At 38.3% G+C, this 27,883-nt stretch overlaps 2 protein-coding genes across 2 annotated transcripts; both read right to left on the bottom strand.

Annotated features, from left to right (window-relative positions):
- Positions 1-1,936: 1,936 nt before the first annotated feature.
- LOC146460030 (ribosome biogenesis protein NSA2 homolog) lies at positions 1,937-7,506 on the bottom strand. Its single transcript, XM_085088700.1, has 11 exons — positions 7,375-7,506; positions 7,135-7,202; positions 6,371-6,436; positions 5,089-5,142; positions 4,835-4,985; positions 3,954-4,038; positions 3,355-3,449; positions 3,021-3,059; positions 2,762-2,863; positions 2,342-2,393; positions 1,937-2,054 (listed from the first exon to the last, which is right to left on the bottom strand). The coding sequence occupies exons 1-11, from the start codon at positions 7,375-7,377 to the stop codon at positions 1,987-1,989; spliced, it is 783 nt and encodes a 260-aa protein (XP_084944826.1). The 5' UTR covers positions 7,378-7,506; the 3' UTR covers positions 1,937-1,986.
- Positions 7,507-9,621: 2,115 nt separating this feature from the next.
- Positions 9,622-23,746, bottom strand: LOC146460029 (ATP-dependent clpX-like chaperone, mitochondrial). Its single transcript, XM_085088840.1, has 12 exons — positions 23,445-23,746; positions 19,206-19,466; positions 18,310-18,476; positions 17,106-17,286; positions 15,884-16,057; positions 14,936-15,066; positions 14,421-14,454; positions 13,664-13,752; positions 12,827-12,991; positions 11,651-11,941; positions 10,852-10,944; positions 9,622-10,276 (listed from the first exon to the last, which is right to left on the bottom strand). Exons 1-12 carry the CDS (start codon positions 23,509-23,511, stop codon positions 10,079-10,081), a joined length of 1,851 nt encoding a protein of 616 aa, XP_084944966.1. The 5' UTR covers positions 23,512-23,746; the 3' UTR covers positions 9,622-10,078.
- Positions 23,747-27,883: the final 4,137 nt, after the last annotated feature.

Raw genomic sequence — 27,883 nt, 5'->3', positions numbered from 1 at the left:
AACTGTATATTTTTAACATACAGTATTCATTTATTTAATGAAATCCCATTACCACTTGTCATTACATTTTTGTCTTTTAATATATTAACTATATCTCAAGTAAGTTATTACCGTTAGTAAATAAATGGTGTTGGGTGTCGTATAGCTTAAGTTATGATAGTCATGTTATTTATTTCAATGTATCCAAGAAAATCTAATATATTAAAGTGAATTTTTAAAGCTCGGTTTTACAGCTAACAGTAAGCAGTGTGAAGCTGAAAATAAAAAAAATCACTTTATTTAGTGTCAATGTATTTAGCTTATAGCAGTAATAAATCAATGTATTATTGGGACACTCTCCAGACCGAATTGGAATTTAGAAAATTTGGTTTTTGAGCTGAGGAAAACCGGAGTACCTGGCGAAAAACCTCTCTGAACAAGGACGAGAACCAACCACAAAGTGCAACAATTAACTCATCAGAATTGACAAGAACCAGTTTCTTTAGAAACTAATCCCCTTATCGCCGAGTCTGGGAATCGAACCCGACCCACACTGGTGGGAGGAGAGTGCTCTCACCACTGTGCCATCTAAACATCTTTCAACTCTGTAAGGTCATAGTTTTCGGTTTTTCATTTGTTCAACCAAATCTATTACATCCATCAAATCTCATTGGGTTCCAGTTTTCTCTTGGTCTTTCCTCTTCTTCTCTTCCACGTCATTTTTAATTTATAAAGTATCAATATTGTCCAGTGAAGGCAAATCTTATAAGACCAAATAGTTAAAAAGATGTTGCAGAACACCACTTTTGACATAATTATTTCAACACAAAAGCAAAGTCTGTTCTAAACACTCAAAACATGTACACCTAGTTGACATTTTGTTCCAGGCAAAATATGTGTAAAAGTCATATGGTCCAAAAAAAGGATAGCCATCATGTAGTTTATGTGCCATATCAAGAATTCAGTTTCTCCAGTTCAATAGCTGTACCATGGTGAAAGCATGACAGAGCTCTTTTAATACGGAAGTGTAACTCCCCCAAGTAACCTCTATTTCAACACCTATTATTAAGTACCGTTACTATTAATAATTACTATTTGTTTTTGGCAACAGCAACTATTATTTGGAGCAAAAATATGTGGGCATATTTGTTCACGCACATCAACTGGTTGGAGAAATGAACAGTTTTCCAAGAGCAAAGTTCAATGAAAACTGTGAGAATCAAGGAGTAGATGTGTACCTTGAAAAAAAGCTCAATTTTCTCTTCTTTCTTTTTTTCACTCCTGCAGTCACGAAAGGTGACGATTGGAAACAATGAATATCAATCAATGGCTGTCAGTTCATTGATATTGATCAGCCCATCCATATTGATAGTCACAGGTATCGATTTTCATTGATTGATGTTGATTGAAAGTAGCCTCAGACTTGTTTTCAACACTACATTACAAACATTTTGCAACCTTGTTCTGCATTAGATACCAAAATTCCCTACCCTATCCCAGACTCACTATTTTCCAATATCATATTTCTAAATTCCTTACACAACTGATCAGTTTCATGGTAAATAGTACCTTATTCCAGAGCAAACCTCTGATTTTTATGTCTATACCCTATCTCAGAGTAAGGTGTTTGAAAGCCAGGTCCATTCACATTCTCATGCAAGACCTTGAAGGGAATCTCAATCGCATCCTGAAGGAATCAAGGCTTGAACTTTCACCTCATTAGTTTGACCTATTGTGGGCATACTAAGGTTGAACTTGTACAAAAGCTGGAAGTCTGGTCTACATGAACAAGGTCAGAGAGAGTCTTGCTACCCATATATACAGACTTCTGACCATGCAGACTGATGCAAGTCTTCTGTCTCCATTTGGTCAGGGCTACAGCACAGTTGAGAAAACCAGTGGGTTCAGGTGATTTCAGTAAAAATCAATATAAAGAAAAGAAGACAAGTAACAAATAAAGTCACGTTCATTTATTTACAATTCCATTTTCTACTTTTCTTTATGTCGTTATACTAGTAAAACAGCATTGATGCAGCCATCATTTTCAGGGTTGTTTGTAACTTGAGCGTATTTACCTGAAATGAGAAATACCACCTGTCAAAAAATGTAAAAACTACAAACACTATTTTAAAAGTCCTCTACTTTCTACAGTCCTTGTCAAAGAGAACTGACAGTTTTAGTGAACAGAACAGTCTGCTTTTAAGACTTCTGGTGTGCTCTGCTTCCCCTGGCCAATAAAAATGTAACAACTGTGGGAGGTGAGTAGCAAGCATGAACAAAGAATTGATACCAAGTTGAAAAATTTCACTGCACCAAAGGATGTTACTAATTTAAATGTATTTTAAAACAGTGACGTACATACCCCATACAACCTTGCCACCTTGTGTTACTAAGCCCAGTTCACTCACATTCACCTACAAACAAACAGGTAGATCTTGAAACAGACTCTTCCACCAACATCATTATTATTACTGTTACTATTATTACAGTCATTGAACTCCCACCTCCTGGAAACCCCAGAATCGCTATAGAAGTCTCCCTGTTCATTACAGACGGGTTGGAGTATCAGCAAAGAAGGATTTAGTTCTTCCCAAAGCCAGCAGCCGTTATAGCAGGAGTTGACCGCATCAGCAAAATCATGACTGTCTCCATTTTTATTAATTTTGAACCAACTATAGCAGTTGCCATACATAAAACTGACAGCAGCAACTGAAAGCTACTATTATTCTCCATAAATTAACTGCCATCATCACTACAATGTATAAACATAAATGCAACTTACCTCAATGACTGTTCCTTTTGTTATGACTCCTAGTTGTGTGTACATTGGTGACTGAGGGTTTTTCTTCACACCAATCAATGGAAGACAGAAAGTTGCTTTCAGCTGAAAGGTACAATAACACACCTATTGCATCAACACATCAGCCTGCAGAATACACGACTATCATGATAAAAGCATTACATAAATTAAAACAATAGTATTACATAGTTTTAACAAGTATGCTTGGAGTGATTGAATGCACCATTTAACAGCATCTCACCTCAGGATGTGTGACATGAGCCTTTTTGAAACGTAAACCCTAAAATGAAAAAACAAAAAAAAAATATATCTTTAATTTGAAAACAAAAACCTCAACATGGCAATGGTAGGTATGCTTCTTGTTAAAACCTAAATGTTATATTCAGTCTTTTTTTGTATAGGTCAGTATTACAGGCAAACTAAGATTGACTTTCTTTTTGTTTTGTAGTGAAGTAAAACCACTCTTGTTTAACTGGTTAACAAAAAAAAAACAAAAAAACATTCACAACATTTTTTTGTTCACACCTATGAGTACCATGAGAAAAACAAATTATAGCAGAGAGGATGTGCCTTACCATTGGTCTTATGAATCTTTCATACTTGGGAGGTTTTCTTGTAAAGCCCTCACCAACATAACACACTTTGGTTACCATTCGTTTCCATGCTTTTTCTAATAACAGGTAGATGTAAATATTGAGTCAGTGATTGGTTAAAGTTAGGTCCTGGCTATTAATAGCAGATAACATTATATAGAATTCCATTAATCTCTACTCTGTTAGACTGTGCACCGCTGCTTGTTCCCCGAAAAAAAATTCAAGAGGGGTATTTGCATCTTATGTTGATAATAATAAATTTTCCAAGAATGTTTGCAAAATGATCTGATTGGCTATTACTTTTATATCATTACATCATGCAAATAACTAGACTGAGTGCATTTTGGTTAGATACATGTACATCTGGGTTATAATGTAAGAATGCAGAGACAATAGTCCATGTCAGACTGAGTAACATGGAATGGAAAGCAGGAAACTTGTGAGGGTTATAGATCAAAACAGCCAGCCAGCAACAAATACAAGAAACTATAGATTACAAGAGTCAGAAAATGCCAGTCAGGTTTGCAGGCATCAAGAATTTTAACAAAAATAACATAACTGAACTGTAGACTTGAACTTACTTTTTGACTTTCCAGTTTTTATGACTTTGAAAACTTCATCTTCTCCTACAGCTTTAACTTTAGGAAGTGGAACATCCCATTTGCCCTGAGTGAAATAAATATACGCAAACGTTAAACCCAGCCAAATAAAACTGAAACCACCAAATAGTACAAACCAAGTTTTGCATCCATGTCAAGTTTCAGCCAAGATCAAAATGATGAAGCGTTTTGTGCCAAACTGCTGTAACTGCCTTTTATTGCCTTGAAATCAACATTGCTTCAAATAAGCTCTATTTTGGCAGAGACCCTCTAAGTAAGAAACCTAGTTTTGTATACATTCTTTTAGCAAAATGTTTAACATTAAGAACTCACCTACTACTCTTTTGCTAAAAGCTGAACAACTGACTCAAGCATGTAGCATTACTGGATTTAAAAATTATAAAAAAAACAGTCAAGTACTAGTTCCTCTTTTGTATAGGTTGCTTGCACTTTAAAGAAAAGTGGTAGGCTTCTCCCTTGTTGTTTAATCATTTGCTTATCTTTTGTCATAACTTTCCTTTTAACCCAGGCAATTCAAACAACAGAGGAATCAAGGATGATTTCTTTTTTGCTGGCTAAAGCAGAGAGCAAAACAAATTACCACTGACTCACTTGAGTAGCATCAGTTTTTAAGAAAAAAGTAATAAGCTGATACCCAGAATACACAGCTGTACATACGTCAAAGTAGATGTGATTTGGAGCAATTCAGATTTCAAGGCAAAATCATGCATTTATGGCTCTCTCGACCCAAGACTCCAACTTATTAACTTTGAGCTTGATGCAAACTTGATGTGACTCTTACTTCCAGTAAATTAAAGTGATTTAGACCTGTATCCAAATAACTCTTTTATGTCAATACTCACAGCTTTCTCTTTCCTCTTCTGTTTGACCATGTTACTGAGCACCTTAGCGCGTGACTGACCCTCTCTGTCCAACAGATATGCGGGTACTGCCCCTTCAGGGACATTTTCACTGTCTCTTGTTTTTGTCTGGCGTTCTTCATGCATCCTCAGCCTGAGTGACACGAACAAGGTAGACAAATTAAATTTTCAAACAATAGTGTCTTACAACATGAAATATTAAAAATTAATATTTAATATTACTTATTTCCACTTACGTCTTTTTCATCTGTATTTTTTCAAGACGTCGCTTCTTGTTGTACAGTTTGGCTCTGTAAAAGAACAAAAAATGGTGCTCATGGTAAGACATTTTACCTGATCTGAGAACTGGTCTATCTTATTCCTCGCGAAGCGAGGTTAATAAATCTGTCGGGCCGAGCCGAGCCGAGCGGAGCTAAGCCGTGCGAATTCGAGCGAAAAATATATTTATATATACAGCTGTATATATATGTTTATATGTTTACATCTTTGAAGGTGTCCGCACTGTTGCCTAGCAACAGTGAAAAACAAAGTATGAATGACGTCAGACTGTTTGGCGTCGTCTGGAGCAAAATTTGCATACATCGGAAAAAATATGCGTGCATGATCAAATTTCAACTGCAATGTTCAGCAATATTCACTGGATACAGAACTATCTCTCCAGAATCTTTTCCGTTTCTTTTAGAAATCTTTTTTGTGAAAGATTGCATTGAAGAAATTACACGTTTTGTGGCCGCGGTAAAATAATTTTCCGTGGGAATTAAATTCATCGAACATGACAGCGCTGGACCCCCGTTGTACATTACGTCGTGTCAGAAAAACATTTTCAACCGCAAACTAGCCTGTGGAACTACAAAAAGACCATGCTCATCAAAAAAAAAACAAAATCCTATGCCTTTTTTAATCTCCTCATTTGATGCTACAATACGAGTAAAGAGTGCTTTCCACCCAGCTCCAGCTTCGCGAGGTTTTGCGAGTCACGTATTTCTAGTTCTAGTAAGTGAAACCAAAAGACACCACACAACCTTTTAAATAATGATAAATAATAACAATAGCACCAATTAGTGGTACTGCAGAATGTACAATGCATACTGTACAACGACTAGTCATAACAATACACATACATGTAAGTAGTCTGGTTACAGCTTAAGGTCTTGGGACTGTGCATGTTGCTTTAGCAACTCGTACCAGTCAGGCTCATTGATTCTTTTCTCTAATTTAATATAAGTGTATAATATGGTATGAAGATTATGTCTTAAAATATCATTTAAGACACAATCTTCATACCATATTAACACCATAAATTAGCAAAAAGGATCAGTTAGCCTAATGTGTATGAGTTTTTGTGATACTGACCTTATATTATTTTTTCAACAAGACTTCACTTAGGTGTTGTTGATAATATACAGTCAGAATCATGAAAACTCATACCATAAGAGAAAATATGGAAATTCAAATGAATCAGGACAATCCAAAAAGAGTGTGCCACATGAAAAAAATATATTAAAACTTCCACCATACCTGAGGCCATGTAGTTTGTGGGCATACTTGGCATGTGTATGTGGTTCACGACTCTCCTTCTTCCGTCTGAAACAAATATCCCTCATTAATACTAAGCTCATGATAAGAAGCCCTTTACAATGTTGTAAACACAAAAGGTTAATAGCTGAAAATTGACCTACATGTAACAAACAGCTTATTTACACAAGTTATAATTTCATGAAATTGTGCTATGAATGAGTTTCCTACACCATGTTGGCTAGAAACTCACATAGAACTAAACTCTGTGGCAAGAGCAATCAACTTTATTTATACATGGTAGATCAGTCAGCTCTACAGCAGACATCCATACCTGCTCTGTGTAAATAACCTATGGAAAACTAACTATTCAAAGACAACAAGGCACACAGTGTGAAGTTTGCATAATCCTCTCAAAATGTTTAATTTGTGGTGAGAAAATAAGCCATGGGTGGATGCTATACTGTTATTTTGAGTTCTGCCAATTTCAACAAGTGTTCCTCTAATTCTATAGAAACACAAACAAAATGTTCTCTCTCTGTTATAAACTAAACCTATATAAAAAAAATTCGCTTTATAATTATAGAAACATGGCTCTCAACCAGGGTGAGTCTTCAAAGGTTATATTCCTAGGTTACTTTAGCTGGTACAACGGGTAACTTTCCTAGTCTGTTTCTTAAATTTTAGTTACTTAATCTCAGCCTCAACGTTTTTATAACAAAAGAGTGTAAGCTTATAGATCTAAGCTTATGTATTTATCCACTTACTTCTTTTCGAAATGATCGAGTCTGTATCCACGACGTTTACGAGACTGTTCCACGTATTCGTTCTGAGGCTGTAAAGGATTATAACAGAAATTTACCAGTAAGAAAGGTTTCACTTCAAAATTAAGCTTTATACATGTAAGTTTATAATCGACTCTACTAGTATCGTTCTTTGAATAAATTTTGAAAATCCTGCTAGAAAATACCACTAAAAAGCCAAGGTTACAAAACTTTACTCCTCACCATGGCTGCAAATTGTTATCCGTATCACTTAAATCCTTTTGTCTTTATTAATCTCGTAAAATGCTGAGGTTTCTTCAATCAAGTTGTCTCACGTTCTCATAGTTTGTCGGCCATGCTAAAAAGGCCTTCCCATGGTGCAATGCTACAGTTTGTTGGTGCAATGTCCACCTCTAATCACAGGGAACTGTATTTTTGTGCGGTTTATGACTATGTGGGAAAAGCAGATCTTAGCAAGAGCTTTTGAAATCCAAAAAGAAAATTGGGGGAAACCGCGAAAAGCGCCAAAGTATAAAGCAATGTATGGCAGCTTTTCCTAAATTGAAGCTTAATTATCTCTGAAAAATGCACGGTTACCCCCAATTTTCTTTGAGATACCAAGAGCACTTGCTAAGTTCTGCTTTCTCCGTATAGTTTTAAACTGCGCAAAAATATGCCTGTATTAGTGAGCACTACCCATAGGAAACACGAGTATCTCGAGATGTGCAGAACGTATGCGCAGTAACAATAGTGGGCACCGTCCTTAAACCCAAAATTTGGCTAAGTGAAAAGCGCTGGCTGGTCTATTATAGCTCAAAACACTTTTAATTCACCTTAAGCTGTAGAATAACCTGCGGCTTCAGCGTAGCCAACACCTAAAACTGTTCACCATCTTGTATTTATCTTCCACTGCATAAAGTGTACAGCGTATAAACCAGCTACTAATTAAGATAGTTTTGTACACCATGTACCGAGAGTAGCCATCCCTTTCAGTAATGGACTCGTTGTGGCAGGGTAACTGTATGTATTCATAAAAGTGGTAACGGTCCCGGTAACATGTCTTGTAGCCACCGAAGGTTTGTTTTTGCAGTAAGAGGATCAGTACTACTCTTGCCGTCTATATTATTTTTACTATCTCATGCATGGAATAAACGTGATGGTATATTTTAAGCATGGTGAATTCCATGAGAATGGTTTATCATTCAGTGAGTGACACAGGCAAAATTGGAAAAAGTCGAAAAAGAAAATCCGAGTGCCCCTACAAGAAGTCGAACCTAAGACCTTAGCTCCCACGAGTAGCTCAGTGGTAGAGCATCCGAACTAGTAGTCGGAAGGTCTTAGGTTCGACTCCTGATAGGAGCACTCGGAATTTCTTTTTCCGAGTTTGCCTGTGTCACTCACTGAATAATACACCATTCTTATCTCAAGTATGTTGCTGATTGAGGTTCATTAAAGATCTGCACTTCTCCTCGTTTTGTCGCTGTAGACTCGCTAATTACCGAGTTTAAATTCACCAACACTCCCCACGAGGGCCAAGGTTTGAAAGTGTACATGAACTACCTCAGATTTGGACTATTCTACGAGGAAAAGGATAATTCTTTTAGGGGCGAGATCTGAAATGGGGTACCAAGTTTACAGCACACTGTTGGCAGCACATCCCTTCTCAATATTGGGAGGAGTATTCCCTGGATACCATATGAAATGTTTTTACTGTCTGTGTACTTGTTTTAGCACGTCACGCGTAGCTACAATAGATCAGGAAGTGCAAGGTAAGTACCGCGGAAGACGAACTGTGTGCAATCTATTAGGGTCTGGGGTGGCAATACAGAATGCAGTGCTAGGCCCAGGAGAACTCCGAGGGAAACACAAGACTGATCGGGGAGAATTAAAATCCTGTTAGTTCCAATGACAAACCAGAGCTTCCTTTGCAACAATATCATCTCTCATCTATCTCTTCATCCGCAGTGCATATACATGTTACACATACAAAATATCATCTCCATTATTGAATGCAAGTAATATCGTTTTGCTCCCAGTACGCTCAATATTCACTGCTCCCAGGTGTAGTTATTGTCCTGGAAACGCTTTCAATCTCAAAAAAATCGAAAAAAACAAATTGTCTCCAAAACGCCCAAACTAAAGCCGTTCAAATTCGGAATCTTGACAGGTAACTTCTAAACCAATAAGTTCAGCTTTCGTCAAAATAACTCCTTTGATAAAATAAAAACGATTATTTTGAGTAAGCTACCAAAACATTGTGGTTTTGCAAACAAACAAACAAAAAAATTAAAGATAACATTACTAGTATCCTCGAAAATTGGTCTTGGGAATTTTTGTTGAACGAGCTTCGCTATTTAATTCTGGAAACAGAAAATATCAGGCTCTTGCAAATGCTCGCAGACAAATACACGAGCACATTTTTTTACGACAAATAGAGGTTACTTTCAATACAATAAAGAACTCAACCACAAGTGAACGCACAGGCTCAAGTGTCAGTCAAATATCGTTTATTTAAACAACATTATAGCGCGATATATCTTATTCAGCAATTAAATTCATGTCTTTATACACAAGTTAAATCCAATGTATCAAATCTTTTCCTAAGGAAAATAAACCGTAAAAAAAAGTTCACCACTCCCAATTCTTATCACCGCTTTTGGCAATACCCAGCAATTACCAAAGACTAGAATCCACATAATAATACCACATCAAATACGAGAAACAGTCATTGACAAGTAACCATTTCAGGAAGATAACATAGTAAAGGAAAAGTATTTGAGGCATCGTTTTGGAGCGATTGCAGCAAAAATGGTTTTGTGCTTTCAAAACACAGGATCGTCCGTTTAGCATTTCCCCTGAATGGTGAGTTTTTGAGTGTGCTATTGGAATACAATGACACACACTACAGATGAAGGCTTTGGTCACAGTCAAAAGTCACTGGTTCTTTTTACACTCTGGAAGAAGCGTCTCCAGCATATCTAACTTCCTCTTCGTTGAACCCATCATTTGCATCCCCTGGAACCTCTTCTTCAGGGGCCATTACGTATTCAGCCTTTTTGTTCCCTTGTACCACGTGTTCATCTATGTAAACTGCCCGGATGCTAGATCCCGGTGCATCAAACATGGGCTCTAACAGCAGGTTTTCCTGGAAAGTGAATAGCAAATTTTTAAAATTATGGAGCAAATAAGAACGACATTTAACGAGACTTCAAACTACCGGGGATCCACGAAAGCACGTGAGAGTTTATGAACAAACGAGCACGAGTTCATTTAAGCAAGAGCAACTGAAAAAATTTTCTGACTGCAAATACCATTTAAAACGCCTCTGATAGCCTGTTCGCAATAACCCAGTAATAGATTTGTCTCGCTAGAAACGTTTGATAAAAAATGTGCTTTGCCACGGACAGTTGTAATCGTATCTGAACAAACGGCAGACAGATTGTCAGTAGAGGTGACCGCTACGTGAAAATTCAACTTGTTGATTTGACTATCAACCTTATTGTAATGATTAAAAATCACAGCAACATTAAAGGAAAAATTAGAGAAAAAATTTACAAAGCGCTTCTGACAAATTCTTCGTTGCAACAACGGTCTTCGTGCAAGCCGACATAACTGTAGGTCACAAGTTTTCGGGAACGTGCTTGGAAAGAGTGGGACTGGTACGCGTAAAGAAAGAGTAAGGAAACGTTTCCCTTCCATACAGGGAATTTTTTTGCATACCAGTATGGCTCTCAAGCCGCGGGCTCCTGTCTTCTTTTCCAAGGCTTGTTGGGCAATCAATTTTAAAGCATCAGGACTGAGATTCAGCTCAACCTAACACAAGGCAATTTATGAATGTGAAATATATGAATTCATATATGTGAACCGACCATCGCAGTTACCTATGCAATTAGGAAGTTGCAAACTAAAAAAAAAAAACCTAACAACAACAACAGTGATAAAAAAATTCAGGCTTGAACGGGATTCGAACCCATGGCTGAGCTATCAAGCTAACTGGGAGCTGGTCATTTCGCGAGTTTGTGATAAACCCGTGGAGGGTGAATGTGAAATATAAATATTGTATACACGAACTGCGGATTAAAGACACATAACTGCGATGGTCTACCATCTACAGAATGAAACTGAGACAATTTGTTAAAAAAAAAAAATCACTGCTAACAGGAAATCATTGCAGATAATCTGAGGTCGACTCCCTAAGGGAAATAGTTGTCATTGAAAACACTTGTTGGCAATTTCTAAATCTAAAGGGAGAAGGACAGAGGGAGGGGAAGGTGTTGGAACGTATTTACCAGTTCCGAACAGTGTTCTAACTAAATTTCCCAAGTATTGAAAATCTGAGAATGATGTACTATTCAAAGTGACACAGGCATACTCGGAAAACGGAAATCCGAGTGCTCCTATCTGGAGTTGAACCTAAGATCTTCCGATTACTAGATCGGATGCTCTACCACTGAGCTACAGGAGACTCGTGGGAGCTAAGGCCATTAAACTAGGTAGAGGCAGAGCTGGTTGTTCCTACCTTGTCCATGCTAAACAGTGCTTGATACTGTGGCACTAGCGCATTCCTGGGCTCAGTGAGTATCTTAACCAGTGAATCTTCATCCAAGGAATGTAAACTGACCACCACGGGAAGTCGACCCACAAACTCGGGTATCATCCCGAACTCGACCAGATCCCGCGCCTCCACTTTGCTAAGGAGTTTGTCCCGCTCAGCGTTATCGTCCCGCACGTCTGGTTGTGAGTTCTTGAAGATGTCAAGCTCTTTCTCTTTGGCGCCACGGTCACTTGTAGGAGCACCAAACCCGATAACCTGGATCAACAGAGAAGAGATAGATGATACATGTATTGTTTTGCCCAGCTTCCGCTACAATGGACACCTTGGCGACAATGATTCGGTGTCCGTACTGAACAGAATTACTTTCAGTAATTTTTGTTCGCTGGGATTTCAACTCCTGTCGCTAATACCAGGGTGTCCGTAATAGCCCGGTGTTCACAAGGCAGGAGTTGATCGTATAGACTTATTAAACTTCAATCTACACTTTTTTATATATATAAGAACGTCTAATTTGTGGGCTGAGGCTGAACGTTCTTAATTTTTTTTGGCAATTTGAGCCTGAAAAAGTTCTTAAGGTGTTCTTAAGTTACCTCTTACAGTATTTCAATAAGACCAACATAGTGTCAACTGAGTTGCTTGTGACAAGCTCTGCTGCGCGGCTTACATGTACTCTAGTGCAGAGAACAAGATGTCGCGGCAGCCAACTCTTGGCAAAAAGTAGCGACCACAGAGGTTCGCAACGTGATTTAAGTTACCAGAGTTTGCACTTTATAGACTGAAGTTTTACATGCATTATTTCATCCGTATTTACACTGTTCATTTTAAAACATTTGGTCAAAATAAAAAAAAAAATGTTCTTAACTGACTCTCAGCCTGGGTAATGTTCTTAGTATGTTCTTAAATTTTAGTTAATCTCAGCCTCAACGTTCTCACAAAAAAAGTTCTTATAAAAAAGAGAGAGTACAACACAACAAATGTGATTAGTGTTTCGTGAAACAGCTTCAAAGTTTTCAAGTTTACCCAGCTGCCTTCTTGTTCTGCCAAATTGAAAACAAAATTTAAAAAGTCGGGTAAGTGTATGAAGTCCACTCTTAAAAAGATCTTAGTAGTATCTCATGACAGTGAGTAAAGTAAACACACCTTCTCCTGGTTTCTCCTCTTAATAATTCTCTCCAGTCCATTAAACGCTCCAGACGCCACAAATAAGATGTTGGTAGTATCAACAGCTACACTGTCACCCCGCATCTTACGTGAATTGCGCTCTGGAACATTCACTACCGTGCCCTCAAGAATCTTCAACAAACCCTGCGAAAAGAAGAGTATCAGAGACCATGCACTTCAAAATGCAAAAGTTATAACAAGGCTGGGCGAGTGAAGTTTTTTAAGACTTGTTAAATGCCGAAAAATGAAGGAAGAAGAATAATTTGGAATTGATTTATTTACAATGTGAATGCTGTACATAACATCATGATAAGGTTTTGCATCATGGGAAACTCGTAAAAAATCCGAGCTCCAGATGGGATTTGAACCTACGACCCTCCACGATCTAGTCGGATGCTCTAACCACTGAGCTACTGGAGACTCCATGGTGAGCATCACACAGTCAAATAGTCAAATCAATATAGGCCCATATGACTCACAACTGCATCACGCAATCACCTTAAGGCATAACAAAGTCAAAGACCCACATTTCACCCTTGTTCACCATGGAGTCTCCAGTAACTCAGTGGTTAGAGCATCCCACCTAGATCACAGAGGGTCATGGGTTCAAATCCCATCTGGAGCTAGGATTTTTTCAGAATTTCCATGATGCAAAAACTTATCATGATGTTATTTCCAACAAAGACTCGCTTTGGTGGTTGAATGCTGTAGATGGCTGAAAAATGTGCGTTAAGTCAGTCTGTTTCTATGTGGTTCAATAATCCAGTTAGCCAGGTCACCCTCCCTCCTGTAAACAGAATCTGTTTTTTTAAGTACCTGTTGAACTCCTTCACCACCAACATCCCTCAGATTTTGCACTCCAGGCACACAGCTGATCTTATCCACTTCATCCAAGAACACAATCCCTAAGGAATTTAGCAGATTTTATTACCATAATGTTTGCACACAAGCCCTGAAGTTCAAAGCTAAACCAACAGTAGCAATTATTGTTGTCAGTTATATTAGCAGGCACCTTAGCCAAGAAAACAATCTTAACACTGGTTTAAATCCAGCAGTAAAATCATAAGCAAGTAAACTATGATCATCCAGGTGAGTGCAGTCCTGAGATGGACTGTTTGACGAGATTGAGTGAGTGAGTGAGTGACGGAGTGATTGAGTGGAAGTCATCATCAGAGTCAAAGTCAAGATAATAGTCTTGTTCAACAGGTTAAAAAGGTCACATTCATGGGTTCTGATTGGTGGATGTTGATATATTTTGTTTGTTTGTCTGTTGTGTGTAGACAACAAGTAGTCTCTTATTCCTCTCACAGGTAGTAGAGCAGGCAAAGCATGCCAGCATGCACAAAACTCGGCTCCCACGTGGGAGGTCACTGCTTGTGGCAACATTGTAATTGTGATTTATGACAGTATAAAATGTAGTCATTAGTTGGGGTTTAAGTTCAGAGTTCTTGTTTTACTCAGGAAACAAATTTAAGCCAAATATTTCTGCCTGACATTGAGTTGCCAAGAAATAAATGACATACAAATAAAGTTAAATTTGAGTAGAGTTCAAAATACATCTCCTCGGTCATACCTTGTTGAGCTCTTTCAACATTGTTCCCAGCTTCCTGTGATGGGTAAGGAGATCAAATAAAAACACATCTCAGTTTCAATACATTTACATATGCAACATGCAATGTAACTCTAACATTTTCACATACAATCAGAAACAACCATTTTTGGCCCCAAATGGAAACTTCTCAACAAAGTGAAGTCATCCTAAACCAGTTTTACTTGTGACCTTTAGATTGAGGTATGAACACGAGAGTTAAAAAATCGCTCTGATTAGAGGCTAATATCCAAAATGCCAGCTCTCAAATCTCTTTACAGTGGCCAAATTACCTTATCAACTCAATTGATAATACCAAGCATTAAAAGCATCAAAACAAGCATCAAACAAATTTTTGTTTCTACTCCCACACCAACTCAGCACCTCAGTTTCTTTAGAAATTAACCCTCTTATCCTTCTAAGATCCATCTTCAAAAATAACTGTTTGGTATAGTAGCATAAGACTTGCTTTACACCTTTTTATACCAGGCTAGACTGACCTGTAAAAGTTTTGCAATGACAGATTCAATGTCTTCACCCACATATCCAGCTTGTGTCAAAGCAGTACAATCACAGATTGCAAATGGGACGTCTAGACACCGAGCTATCGTTTGCGCTAACAGAGTTTTACCTTGAAAAAGAATGAGATGATAGCAAAATTAGCTAAAATGAAGAGAACTGATTGTATTGTTAAAATGTACAACTGACTCTCAAATGTCTTTCAAGGAAGAGTTCTCTCTGTCAAAAGTTAAGCTTTTATAGGACATGCATGTTTACACTATACTGGATAGATTATTGTGCTAATGCTAATGAAAGAGAAAGGGAAAATGGTACATAGTTGTTCACAATATACCAGACAGGTTTTATTGCAGCACAAATCTAGAAAACCGTTTGTATGGTGTGCTAATTGTGTTTGACGCAGAAAGAACGCACTCCTAATATTGTGTTTGGAGATGAGATTGCAATCTGGCATCCCCCACAGATTTTGCAGGGGGTGGATGACATCATCACCAACTTAGCAAAGGAGAGAAAGCCTGGGATCAAGATCACTGAACACACTCCCCAATCTTTGATTATTACTAGCATACTTAGCTGACTGTCCACATAGAACAGTTGGAATAATGTAAAAACGTGTTGTATTTTCAAGATCAGAGTGGTGCAGTGCCACTTTGGCATACAAGGCCTAATAGATGTAGAATAATGTTCATGGTGATACACAAGCTATATGATATAGTGTGGACATAGGCCAGTTGCCAGCCCTGAGATCCCTGTCAAACTTGGGGGTAATAACATTGTCCAGCAGCAATCACAGCAATATATATTTTGGTTAACTGCTGTTCTATTGAAGTGTACAAACAGTTCCTGAAGATCAGGCTTGTACAACTTAACATCACAGAGCTGAAGTATTCTTCCCATGGATTTTACAAAAACAGTTTAATGTTCTGTACCTGAGCCTGTTGGCCCTAAGAGAAGGATGTTACTCTTGTCAAGTTGAATCTTCTCCACTTCTGAATCCAGTATATCACTTCCTGCTTGTTCACGTAACTGTGTTGGCGAGTAGACACCACTTGCTCCCAAAGGAGAATTGAGATTGGATGTTTGGGTCATAAGCATCTGTAATTCTTGAAAGTAAGGAGAAAAAAAAATATCTCTGTCACAAAATTGCGAAGCAATTTAAGGGTTAGATAAACTATGTTTATCATAGTTCAGAATTCTGCCATTATATTTGTGCTAGAAAATTATGTTATGCTGGGAATGTGCAGCTTATCTACATGTATGAGTGATCCATAGATCCAGAGTGTTAGTTTCATCTAGCGGTATTGTGCATCTAGTATTGTGCTGTTGCGAACTAAATAACAGCAGAATACAGTTTATGAAGTAGAATCCATATGAAAATTAGCCATGTGGAATTTTTCGTGTTGAGCCAATGACGTCACTTCCTGTAATTTGAGCCTTAACTTCAGCAACAAGGCCAAGTAATGGCGGCCATGAAATCTCGAATAAAATTTTCGTCCCAGGGGCACTTTAAGGGCACTAACTTAACTACAAAATAAGGTTTGTTGCTAGGGGATTTTTAGGGATGGTATTTTGTGATGCTCTGTTTTGCAGTATTTTGTGGCAGTTTATTGGTGCAATATATGTGGGTGAATAGATGGATTTTAATAATTGTCATTACATGCATGTAACTAGTACCAATCCCCAACCAGCTGGCATACAGAAAAATCCCTAAAACTCAAAGAAAAGGGGAAGAGTTCTGATTTTTTTCATGAGTCGGAAATACATGTATTCCAGCCTTCCTTATAACCTGACGTAGACCTGCTACTGAAGGAAATGGATAAATAATGTGCTTATGACGTAATAACTTCTATAAAAATTCAAATTTCTAAAAAAGCAGTACGCCATGTTTTGATCTAAAACTATCGGCACTGTTTTCAGTTTTCACATCTGTATGCCATTTGAGTTTTAGGCATCTTTCTGTTCTGATCATGTGACTTGCCAAATATGGTTGTGACTTGAAAATTATCTTGAAAACCTTTAAAATAGAAAAACATGATACAAACAAGATCACTGTGGAAGTTAGCGTTTCCAAGATATGATGAACTCTCCATAGCAACAATATGGTAGTTAAGTTAAGCGTTAAAGAAAGAAAATGATGGAAGTTTTGATTACCCTGTGGTGAACCAGGAAATGGTCTTTGAAGAGGAACTGGTTTAACTTCAGCTGGTGCTGAAGCTTGCTGTGACTGTGGCAGGTTAACTGATAGTCGCTTGTAGTGATTATACACTGCTACTGACAAGACTTTCTTGGCATGCCCTTGACCTATTACATACTTGTTTAAGTATTCAAATATCTGGGGGAAAAGATATAATGCATGTTACAAAATGATCTGTACATTGTTAGAACCAATTTGTTAACATTAAATAGTTTATATAACATGAGAATCATCCCATGTCAGGTAGCTATGTGGGCTACCTGCCTTACCTGACATAATTTCAATTGAGATCACACCTTCCCACCCCTCCCGGGGATGACAAGTCTGGTCAAATTACTTATTTCCCTACTTTCCTTAGATGGAGTCACCAATTTAAAAAATTATTACCATCATCTATAAATACATTGCCTTATTTACAAAATACTTATTTATATGCACAACACATTTTTCATTTACTGTATATCATTAGGAGTTTAGGTTGAAGTTCACTTTGCTCTAAAGAAACACTTTTTTTTCTATAAAGAAAATAAAATAGCACCTGACAGCAGTTCTAAGCTGGCAGAACAACTTGCTATATATAGGACTTCTGCTTTTGAAGCTAGCATTTATTTGTCCCAAAACAAAAAACACACTACAACAAGGGGCACTCTCACAATCAACCTAAAAGTTCGCTGAAAAGGCAAAGAATTTATGTTGCTTTCTGTCAAATATTGCTATTTAAAAATTTTACTGAACAATTTCATATAGGTGTGGCCACACAGGACACTTTCCTTTTTCTACAACAAGAAATCACAGCCAGAACACATCTGCTCTTACCCGAGGTAAATTTGCTTTGGAAATTGCCATGGATGTATAAAAAAGAACAAAACAAGTGCCATGACATTAACAGTCTGGTACAAAACTAAGGTGTTTCAATATCCGAGTTGAGGCAACTGATCATGATGTTCTTTAGCGTTCAATGCAAAACCACAAAGAGCGATTTTAAGGGTTTGCCTCTGTTGAATATTTAGTAATGGAAAAGAAAACCCAAACTAAGATAATTTACCGTGGTTTAGTTATTTACTATTGGAAATACCACTTTCTTTGGTGTTTGTGGCCACATCTGTTGTTTCAAAGACAGAGACTTGCAAAGACAAATGGTATTGTTCCTGCAATACATACCTTTCTGGGGGGTGGTGGGGGACTTTGTAGTGCCTTGCTCTGTTTTTCTGCTTCATTACTTGATGCTTTATCATATTTGACATGAATGTATCGCTTAGCTGAATCAGATTCCGATAAGATTAAGAAAAAGTGATTACACTTGTCACATTGTACAAAACGAGTACTAGCTGCAAAAAATAAAATAAAAGAAATGAATGAATAAAAAAATCATGGATTAATTTTAAAAATACTGAAGCGAGGACAAAATTAACAAGAAAAGGGAGGACTGCAGTGCCACCTGTCAGCAAAGTTAAGTCCTTAGTTGTCCTGACAACACAATCTGTGATTTACTAAAGGGACTGCCTATTCAAGTCAACAGTGTGGCCACATTAACAAGTTATTGATCATAAAACAGTTTTCCTTTTGTAAACTGGGCATTTGTAAAGCAGGGTTTGAAAACAAAAAGCAATGACCATTCAAAAACTATTAATCATTTTTAATATTTATCTATGTACAGTTTTTAACATTTATTTCTTGATTTTGATAGCAAATTGTCACTGAAAAACCCCTATGGGGAGTGTCAATAAAGTATTGTATTGTAAAGAGAAAATCTAAATCCAAATTCAAAATTGAACATAGAAATGAACCCTTAGCTAGTTATCTTGAAATCATCATCAGAGCAAACAATCATGTTACATGTATTTTAATTTACTCAAGAAGGCAGCACAAACACAATTTTTAACTTTGCTCAGATCATAGACATTTGAAGTTAAGAAAACAAGCACATTTTACCAACAACAGAAACTTGAGAAGTTAAATATGTGAAGATGCATAGAAATGCTGTGCGGATTATTGTCTTCAATAGACTTAATTATGACCAGGGGGTCAATTAAAGTGCAAGATTGACATGGACTTACGTTCCATGGTAGTACATGGATTTCCACATTTTGGGCAGCTCCACTGGTTTCCAGGTCCTTTGCCATTTTTGTCTTTACCTCCATTACTAGTGGACGAAACACTTCTGCAACCTCTTTCGTGGCCATGATGCAAAACACCCAGAGTTGTATAGTTTGAGCCATAAGAACTTGTGATTAGAGATAAAGCTGATCTGCTTTCTCGTGAACCAAGAATATGTAATCTTTTGACAGTTGTAAATCCACAACAAGACTTTAAACATTCTGAAAAAGCAAAACAAAAAAATAAAGAACAACATAATTTATTTCTGGGGTGGCTAATCACTGCATGTCACGCTCATGCTTCAATAGAAAAATCAAAGAGAGAAAAGAATCCTTGGGTGAAAGAAGACAATGAATAAGGAATTTTTTCCACAAAATATATGGGACAAGCTTGCAGAAGGTGATATTAGCTCTTGGCTTGACCAGCTGGTGAAGAAACAAACTGAGAGTGAAATGGAATTGAAAGGACTACACAACTATTCACATGTTTGCTGCTTTATATCTCTGTAAAAAATAGGCAGTCTCAGACTGCATGTGTCTACTGCAGTTATGGTATAGAAATGTGATATAAAAGAATTGAAGAAAAGGGAAATAAGACTGAAATGAAAACGAAGAGGGAGGAGTGGAAATAGGATAGAGATAAAAAAAAAGGTTGTAAAAATGTTGCACAGGATACTGGTGAGATTGAGATTAAGCTGGTATCGTTTACCACAAACATTTTGTAAGAAGAGAACTGTAACTTTATTCTAACATAAACAATATATTATATCATCTTACAACGTGAACCACAACTTTGTACTGAAAGCAATGCAACAAAGTTCTAAACATAAAGTACTGAAAGCAAAGTTCTAACCTGAAACATAGGCATAAAATGCAACAGAAACTATTAATTAATCTATACTGAACTTATGAATGGCAAGTAGCATTCTTTAACCCCTTGACTCCTTTCGTGTTTCCATAGTTTTCGCATAAAGAAAGTTTTACAATACAATTGTAAAATGCAGTTAATGGAACGTGACACCCTTAGCCCCGGGGGGCATCTCTATGTACTGTACTTTAGACTTATCACTGTATCATTGTCACGTTGGTCAATAGTCACATTGTAATATGTTGCGACATTGTCTGGAGACAAGTTAGTTCGCTTTTTCTGTATGGCTAAACCAGTGAATGGTGCATTCATGTCTGGTTTGCTATGATGTAAAGTCTATCATAAGCATAGTACAACCCTGGCCATTGGCCCTGACATTGAACGCTGTCTAGCTTTAAATGTGTGATAGAAGGTTCTAAGTCACACTTGGTTACGACATGGTTTTATCTACTGTTACGCTGTAAAAAATGTACCCTCCCTCCCTCCCTTTGGGGGTTGATCTGTGATATAACAAATAAACTTGGGGATGCCTATCGGCGTTTGCGCTTCGGTTAAGTCTGCGTAGCGACTTCCCCAAGCTAAGTTCTCTAGTTCATTTCAATGACTTTTGGTAATATTGACCTGCCAATACTCCGGTCCGACCCAGCAGCGCTGGAGAGATAGGTGAGGCATGATAGGTCATTCAGTTAATTAGGTTTGCGCGTTGCTGGCCTAGATGGCAGCTCGTAGCGCTCTAGTTTTGCGACCTGCCAATACTCTTCTTGGAGTGGCGCTGCTGGCCTAGCTGTGCTGCTGTTGCAGTGCGTTGTTGTTGTTGGCCTAGGTGCAGCTGGAAGTGCCAGAGAAGTGAGGCCTTAAAATGGTCGCGCAATAGAAGTCGCCAGTCACGCCAATCGCCGAGCGGTGTCCCCCAAATTAATGCCAAACGTGTCTTGTGGTCCTTTCTTTAGTTTATTACTCTACGTTTCATTAAAGCTTGTGTGTTTGGATATATTAAACGGAACAGTGACATTAATTAACTTTTTCCTGCAGCGGTTTAAAATGCGCAGTAGATAAATAAATATCGTTGGCTTCCAAAATTAACTGCATATTAAACTGGAATGATTAAACAAATGTTTTCTGACCTAAAATAATATCGTTACTATTAATCATTTGCCGAAAAACACACTTGAACGCAAAAATATCTAAAGTTCCCGGCATGTTGATGAAGACCTTTGGCATATCAAATTTCAACCTGCTTATGCAAATTGTCCTTGATTACGCATTTGTCGCTTGTCAAATGCATATATGAATTGACAAAGACAAAATCAACAAAAAGCTTTTCCAAAAAAACATTTTATTGAAATAAACGATGCATTTGCTATTAGAGGCCAAAACTTTCAGTTTTTTTTTGCGTGCGTGCAAACACGCATGTAAAATTTGAAGACACTCCATGTTTGTTCAAAGCGATCACTCGCAGTAAATTGGGGCGCGTTTGCGATGAAAATTACAGAAGTTACAGAATTCTGGTTCAAATCATCACTTAAACTATTTGTAAAAAGCAAATCAACATCGGATAACATCATTTACCGTATTGTTGCCATTGTCCTGATCCGGAAATACAATCGCTTAGATCTCGGTCAATCGAGGATTAGCGTCGGCTTTCGATAGGATTCCATTTGGGATTCCTGTGGCATTTACACTCTTACACTCTTTCACTCAACCCGATGACATAGTGTCTACGCTTCTCTAGAAGCCATAGACACAAAAAAGTAAAAAAAAGCTGCCATATCTGCATCGAATGTTTTTATAAAAACATGACTGTAATGTGATTGGTTTCCCAGGAATTTCTTTCAACTGTAGTTTAGTCCAAGGGAGCCGTTGTCTCATACAACATGCCCTCCATTATGGCAGACAAAACTCTAACTTACTACTGTCTTGCTAAATGTTTGTCAATTGCACTCAAAATTTTGGGAACAACTACAGAGCACACTTTGAATGTTTAAATGTTCCCTTGATGTTTCTTTAACCGCACGGAAAAAGATGGTGATGGTACATTTTACCACAATTCCTTACGAACCTAGCACAGCCAACAGATGCAAAGAAAGCCAATTTTTTGTGAATTTTGTACCTGTATTAACAACATTGTGTATGCTAGCTTTGGAGTTATTTGAACATTTTTGTGCATTTTTATGAGTGTTTGGGGGATTTTGTATGCTAAGAATTATGGGTAAATGTACCAGTCACCATCTGTTTTGGTACTATGGATTGGATTTTATGACTATGCGGGAAAAGCAGATCTTAGCAAGGCCTATTGGAATCCAAAAAGAAAATTGGGGGTAACCACGCATTTTTCAGAGATAATTAAGCAATAATATATCAAAAAAACGCCAAAATATAAAGCAATGTATGGGATTTTTCCCTAAATTGAAGCTTAATTATCTCCGAAAAATGCATGGTTACCCCAAAATTTCTTTTCAGATACCAAAAGCATTTGTTAAGTTCTGCTTTCTCCATATAGTTTTAAACCGCGCAAAAATATTCCTGTATTAGTAGGCACCACCCACAGGAAACCCGAGTATCTCGAGATGCGCAGAACGTATGCGCAGTAACAATAGTAGGCACCGTCCTTAAGATGCTTTTCTTACAATAATATTTAGTATCTCCATATATTGTCACGTGTCCAGATCCAAATTTACCACTTTTTCCAGATCAATGCAAATTTTCAAAATTAAATTTTAGAGCACTACCCCATAATCATATTCGGCGTCAAAATATCAATACATTCATTTTATGAGAAAAAAAAAGGTCATGTGATCTTTGATGTGCAGTTTATGTCATATGACCACATTTGCATAATGAAAACAGGGTTCAAAGTACAAAGCAAATATATAAATAACATGACTGATACCAGTTTGAATGTTGAATGTACATGACATAAAAGAGGAAAATGTGTAAGACTCAACTTTCAAATGCATAAGACACGAGAGAGATATTATAAAGAGAATTGCAAACGTTTCCTTAAAATTATTTGTACGTAAAGCTGTCTTATTGATCGCAAACTAGAACGGAAGTTGTGCATACGCACGGATAAACAATCTGAAATCACGTATGATAGTGCGAATCAACACAACACTCTACAACAAGAAAATGTAATGATTGATCCAACGTCCAATTCTTCATTATATTCATTGCATTGTGAAGGGCATAAGATCCCAAGTGCAATACGTGGAGAGCTGTACTTCGTAATTGTAACAAAACATACACTGAGCTGCGCGTTTAGCGAACGTTCATTTTCAGCACACCTCTTACAATCTCAAACAACTCCAAAACACCACTAATTAACAACTTACCTTTCGAACTGAATATCTGTCTACTGGGAGTTCCGATAAATCGTAAAGAGCTTGGTATCCTAAACATTTTTAAGGTTATGTCCAAACAACAAGCACTGAAAGGTACGGTCACCAAAACAAGATCGTCACGAATTGCAAGAAAAAATACCAAAATGTACAAGAAATCGAAATCTAATAATCTTATACACTATATAAAAAAATTAACCGTTGTAATACTGGCGAATAAAATATGGAGACGAACTAAAACGCAAAACTTTGCAGACATGAAACCACCGCTATCCCGCCATCTTTGTTTTCTACTAGCTTGCGCGTGCGTGGTTACACAACAAACAAGCTGCCAAGTCATGCCTCACCCCACCCGGCAGGTTTGTTATGCAATCAAAGTAACTTAACACGACAGCGACATGATCGGTTTGGTCTCTATCATGTCGCTGTTCTACGCAGTCCAGCCTTGCATAAATTGGATTCATTTATATTTTTGGCTGATTAGATCTTTTACAGATCCCGCGTATACCTACAGCATTTTCGTTGTGCGGTTCCTTGCTTATAGTTTGCTTTGTTGTTATGCAATCAATTGGCTACGCGCGGGGAGCGCGCAAAGCTGAACTTTCAGCCACGAGGAGAGACTTCCGACGATAGAAAAAAGAAAAGGGTGGACTAGCTACAGGAAACTACATTTGAAGCTCTCCTTGCGACCACTCTCGCAAGCGACCAGCTCCGACCACCATTGTGAAACCTCTTATTTTTTTTTTGTTAATCCTCACCCGCCCCACCCTGGGTTCAGGCTGCGTGATCACGTGACTGATACTGGCGTTTTGGATCAAGGTTTGAGCAAACTTTAAACTGTCCGTGCTGCCTTTACGGTGTTGTATCTTATCGACGGTGTCCATCTTATTATCCGAACAATCTCGAACACCATCCGAAGACTTCCGAAGATCGTTTGTGATAGACGATCACTATCCAGTCATCTTTGAAGTCAAACTAATTGCAACAGAATTTCTGTCACCGCCAAATGATAGATAGTGGTCGACTTACTAACATACTAAAAGTTCCGCAAAATTCGTGTGGTGGAACATGCTTAAATTAAGCATTATAATATTTCGAGCATGTACCACAGGGTACCCACGTCTCGGAAAGATACTTTTTATTAATAAGTTAACTTTAATTACAAGAAAAGTTAAAATATTGTTATTAGCTAACGCAAATGTGTTTTTTCTATTACTTGCATAGAACGTTTGGTGAATTTGATAAAGACTGTGCAACATTTCAAGCATCTAGAGATGTTTGGCATAACAGGCACAGGGTGTGGTGCATAATTCAACAGGTCAAAAAAGAAACAATCTCATAATATATATTATTTTCCTGGCTTATCTGGTAACCTCTACATAATTATCTAGTTAAACTGATCAAACTGGATTTTTGGGGGGATTCCGATGGGAATGGGGGGTGGAAGAGGAGGGGCTAATCTACCCGTTTGTTGCATATTCAGGAGGAATATTGACGTGATTTTCATTCATCGTTAATGCTGAAGTCTGGTGAGGCAGAATTCGTGCAAATCTCCCTTCTACAAGTACCAAGTGCAGCCGAGCAATCCAGTCCATGTTTTCTGCACCTGATAATCTCTAACAAAGACACTTGAGCTGCTGGTAGGTCAGTTCTTACGGGTGCGAGACTTCCATCTACTGGTTTCCAACCCCAGTCTTGTGGCCGGAGCGCAACACCTCGCCATTGCTGTACCTGGTGGTAAACCCTGAGGCTGTGGTTGATCGCGGCTGCAGAAGTCGCAGGGAGACATTCGGGATGTGGAAACGAAGTCCCTGTTGTGATCTTCTGGAAGAATCTCGAATATCCAGACTTCATACCGGCGTTGTATAGTAAAACAAGGGCTTTCTCTCCAATTGTAATAATATCACTCTTTGTGACATCTTCATTATTAAAAACTTCATCTTGCTCCTGAAATTCTGCATCCCTCTTAATCTTCTTAAGAGCCAAACCTTTGCCAATCCCATGTATTCCTGACGTTGTATCACACATCCTAGAACTGCGTGAACAAAAATAATATTTGCACAAGTTGCTGGTCCCAGTCTCTTTCGTCTGTCTCTAAATCTTTCGCGTCGTTGACCTTTGCTTTGGCTGAGGAATGAAAAACAGATCGCGAGCGCTTGTATTAGCATGATGACAAAGCAAAACTAGAAGGTCTGTGTCATCTCCTACAAGGACTGTTGTGATTGACTTGGCGGACTCAATGGCCATTTGGACTATCATCAGGTCTGCGTCTCCTGTGGCGTGGATAATACTATATCCCGAAAGTTGCAGTTTCTCCCCAAGTAGTTTTATGAGCCGTTGCTTGTTGGTGGTATTACTTAGAAACATGTTCTTCTTCAGGTTCGAAACCATGTCGCTATCAAAGTTCACTGTTTGACCAGAGACACCGGATCTTCTTTGATGCTCGCAGTCTTTTGTGGAAGGCCCCTCTTCATATCCATCAAATACTACCGTAACCTGGCTGTACCTTTGGGTCACATGTTGTACATAGAGCGAGAGAATTTCCGTGTAGGTAAGGCCCCGTGGCCAGGGAATGCGATGGAGGAGAGTGTCGCCATCAAGAACATAGTGAACCTTTCCTGTAGACTTGGTTGTTTTCTCATTCTTCGTTCGAGTCCAGATAGCGTCAGCCAGGAGGGGCTTCTTAGCCTTACGTGATAGGAGCGAGGAATCAAATAATGCTGGTGGATAAAACTGCACATCTCAACCTCGAAGAACGATTGGGGATTGTCATACTGTCCTCCAGTTGCTACAAAACTCAATCTCTGAAACAGCAACTGTGGATCCACCTGGATGTTGCCTTCATTTAACCTCACAGCCGTCTTGCACGTAAGGGTAACTACTTGGTCTTTCTTACGAAATGAGTCGTCATGCACACATTTTTGCCAACCATAGAACTTAACACCTTGTTTCATACTTCCTTGCACTTATCGACATTAACTTCCTCATCAGCAAGGACACCTGTTGCAATGCAGCGCAGCACAGCGCATGATCCTGGGAAAATAGATCTCTCTGGGAAAGGTAATCGACTAGATCAACTGAGGGGAGGGTGTCATTATAATCGCGCAGCTATCTTGCTTCTGTGGCGTCCCTATGCTGTTAACTAGTGTGATACCTGTAATTAAAAAAGTGAGAATATCAGTCTGATTTGTACTGATCGTGGTAACATAAATACAAATATAATACTATAAACAAGGTGAATACCTAACACCAGTAACGGTCTGCATGGCGTCGTTGCCCTCTGCACAAGCAGGTATTGACATTAATCAAACAAGCGCCTGCGTCTCTAACATGAACAATCCTTTACCTCGAGTTAAACCACCGCTCGTCTTAACGCTGCGCGTTCGAAATTGTTCAATCATCAAATCCGTGGAAAACCCCGCCCAAAAGCAAACCCTTCTCCATGTGCAATGAAGTCCATCCTGAAAGTTCTTTTAAATGTTTGGGTGAGCGTTTTGAAGCTCATTCATCATTTGTAGGTACATATAGGCCGATTTAGCATAAAGTCGGTCACTGGCAGCGGCAAAATAAGGAAGCATGTCATAACCGATTGGAGGTGCAGACTCCAATTTCCGTGCATTCGGCTTTTATGAATCTGTGCAGTATTCTACCATCTCCATAAATGCAGTCCACACAACAGCAGTCCGTTGATTCTTCATTGAACTTTGCACGTGTTTAAGCTTTTCTGAAATTCTTGGGACCACTTTTGTAGAACAAACTTCCTCTTCTGTGAATTTGCCTTCTTTAAGTCGTCTTGGCATGGTTCTCGCCACCTTAATGTCATCCTCAACACTTTCGCTTCTGGATTCCGCTTGGACGTCATCAAGTTGTATCTGTGAAGGAATGTCGTTTTGCGGGAAACTGCTGCCGATTTGACTAGTTGGCTCTCGAACTTTACTAGCCATCTCTGTGGTGTCAGTACAAGACGCCAGGGCGGTACGTGCAGTCTCTGTGGGATCCGCATGCGAGGCGAGCCGCGATAGTTGTTCTTTCGTTCTGATCTATATTACGGCTTCCTATTTTTTTGGACCTGGTGAAAACAAGACGGCATTTCTTATGTACGCATTGGCCAGTTTTCACCTGGATTGTGCACCGGTCGAGTGTCTGGCTTATACTATTAACTGATGTTTCTGCAACCCTTTTCCGTCAAAGTGACCGTGAGATCGCCATTGTCTATGGACTCGCTGCAAAAGGAGCAAACCATGATGCATTGTAGCTGCGTACGTCTTCGTAGAACAAATTCCCTTGGAAGAAATCATATCAATATTTCAATAACTAATTCTGTTTATGAATTATTAAGCGTTAGGGTATTTACCTGCAGTACGAATTGAAGAAAAAGGCTGAAAGTAGTGAAAGAAATCGAATTGCCAAACTGTTGAAACTTGTTGTTTCTT

The sequence above is a fragment of the Pavona decussata genome, unplaced genomic scaffold (genome assembly GCF_977016875.1).
Source record: "Pavona decussata unplaced genomic scaffold, jaPavDecu1.1 SCAFFOLD_215, whole genome shotgun sequence".
Lineage (NCBI taxonomy): Eukaryota > Metazoa > Cnidaria > Anthozoa > Scleractinia > Agariciidae > Pavona > Pavona decussata.
Note: the sequence above shows the minus strand (reverse complement) of the source record. Positions and strands in the feature narration are given on the sequence as shown.

Coding starts and splice junctions, on each gene's coding strand:
- LOC146460029 (XM_085088840.1), bottom strand. CDS start 23,511: ATGTTTAGGATACCAAGCTCTTTACGATTTATCGGAACTCCCAGTAGA. Junction 18,477..19,205: donor TCCATGTACTACCATGGAAC/GTAAGTCCATGT, acceptor TATTTTTTGCAG/CTAGTACTCGTTTTGTACAA. Junction 17,287..18,309: donor CCCCACCACCCCCCAGAAAG/GTATGTATTGCA, acceptor CTTTTCCCCCAG/ATATTTGAATACTTAAACAA.
- LOC146460030 (XM_085088700.1), bottom strand. Junction 6,437..7,134: donor CTCGATCATTTCGAAAAGAA/GTAAGTGGATAA, acceptor TATTTGTTTCAG/ACGGAAGAAGGAGAGTCGTG. Junction 2,055..2,341: donor AGGTGGCAAGGTTGTATGGG/GTATGTACGTCA, acceptor TTCTCATTTCAG/GTAAATACGCTCAAGTTACA.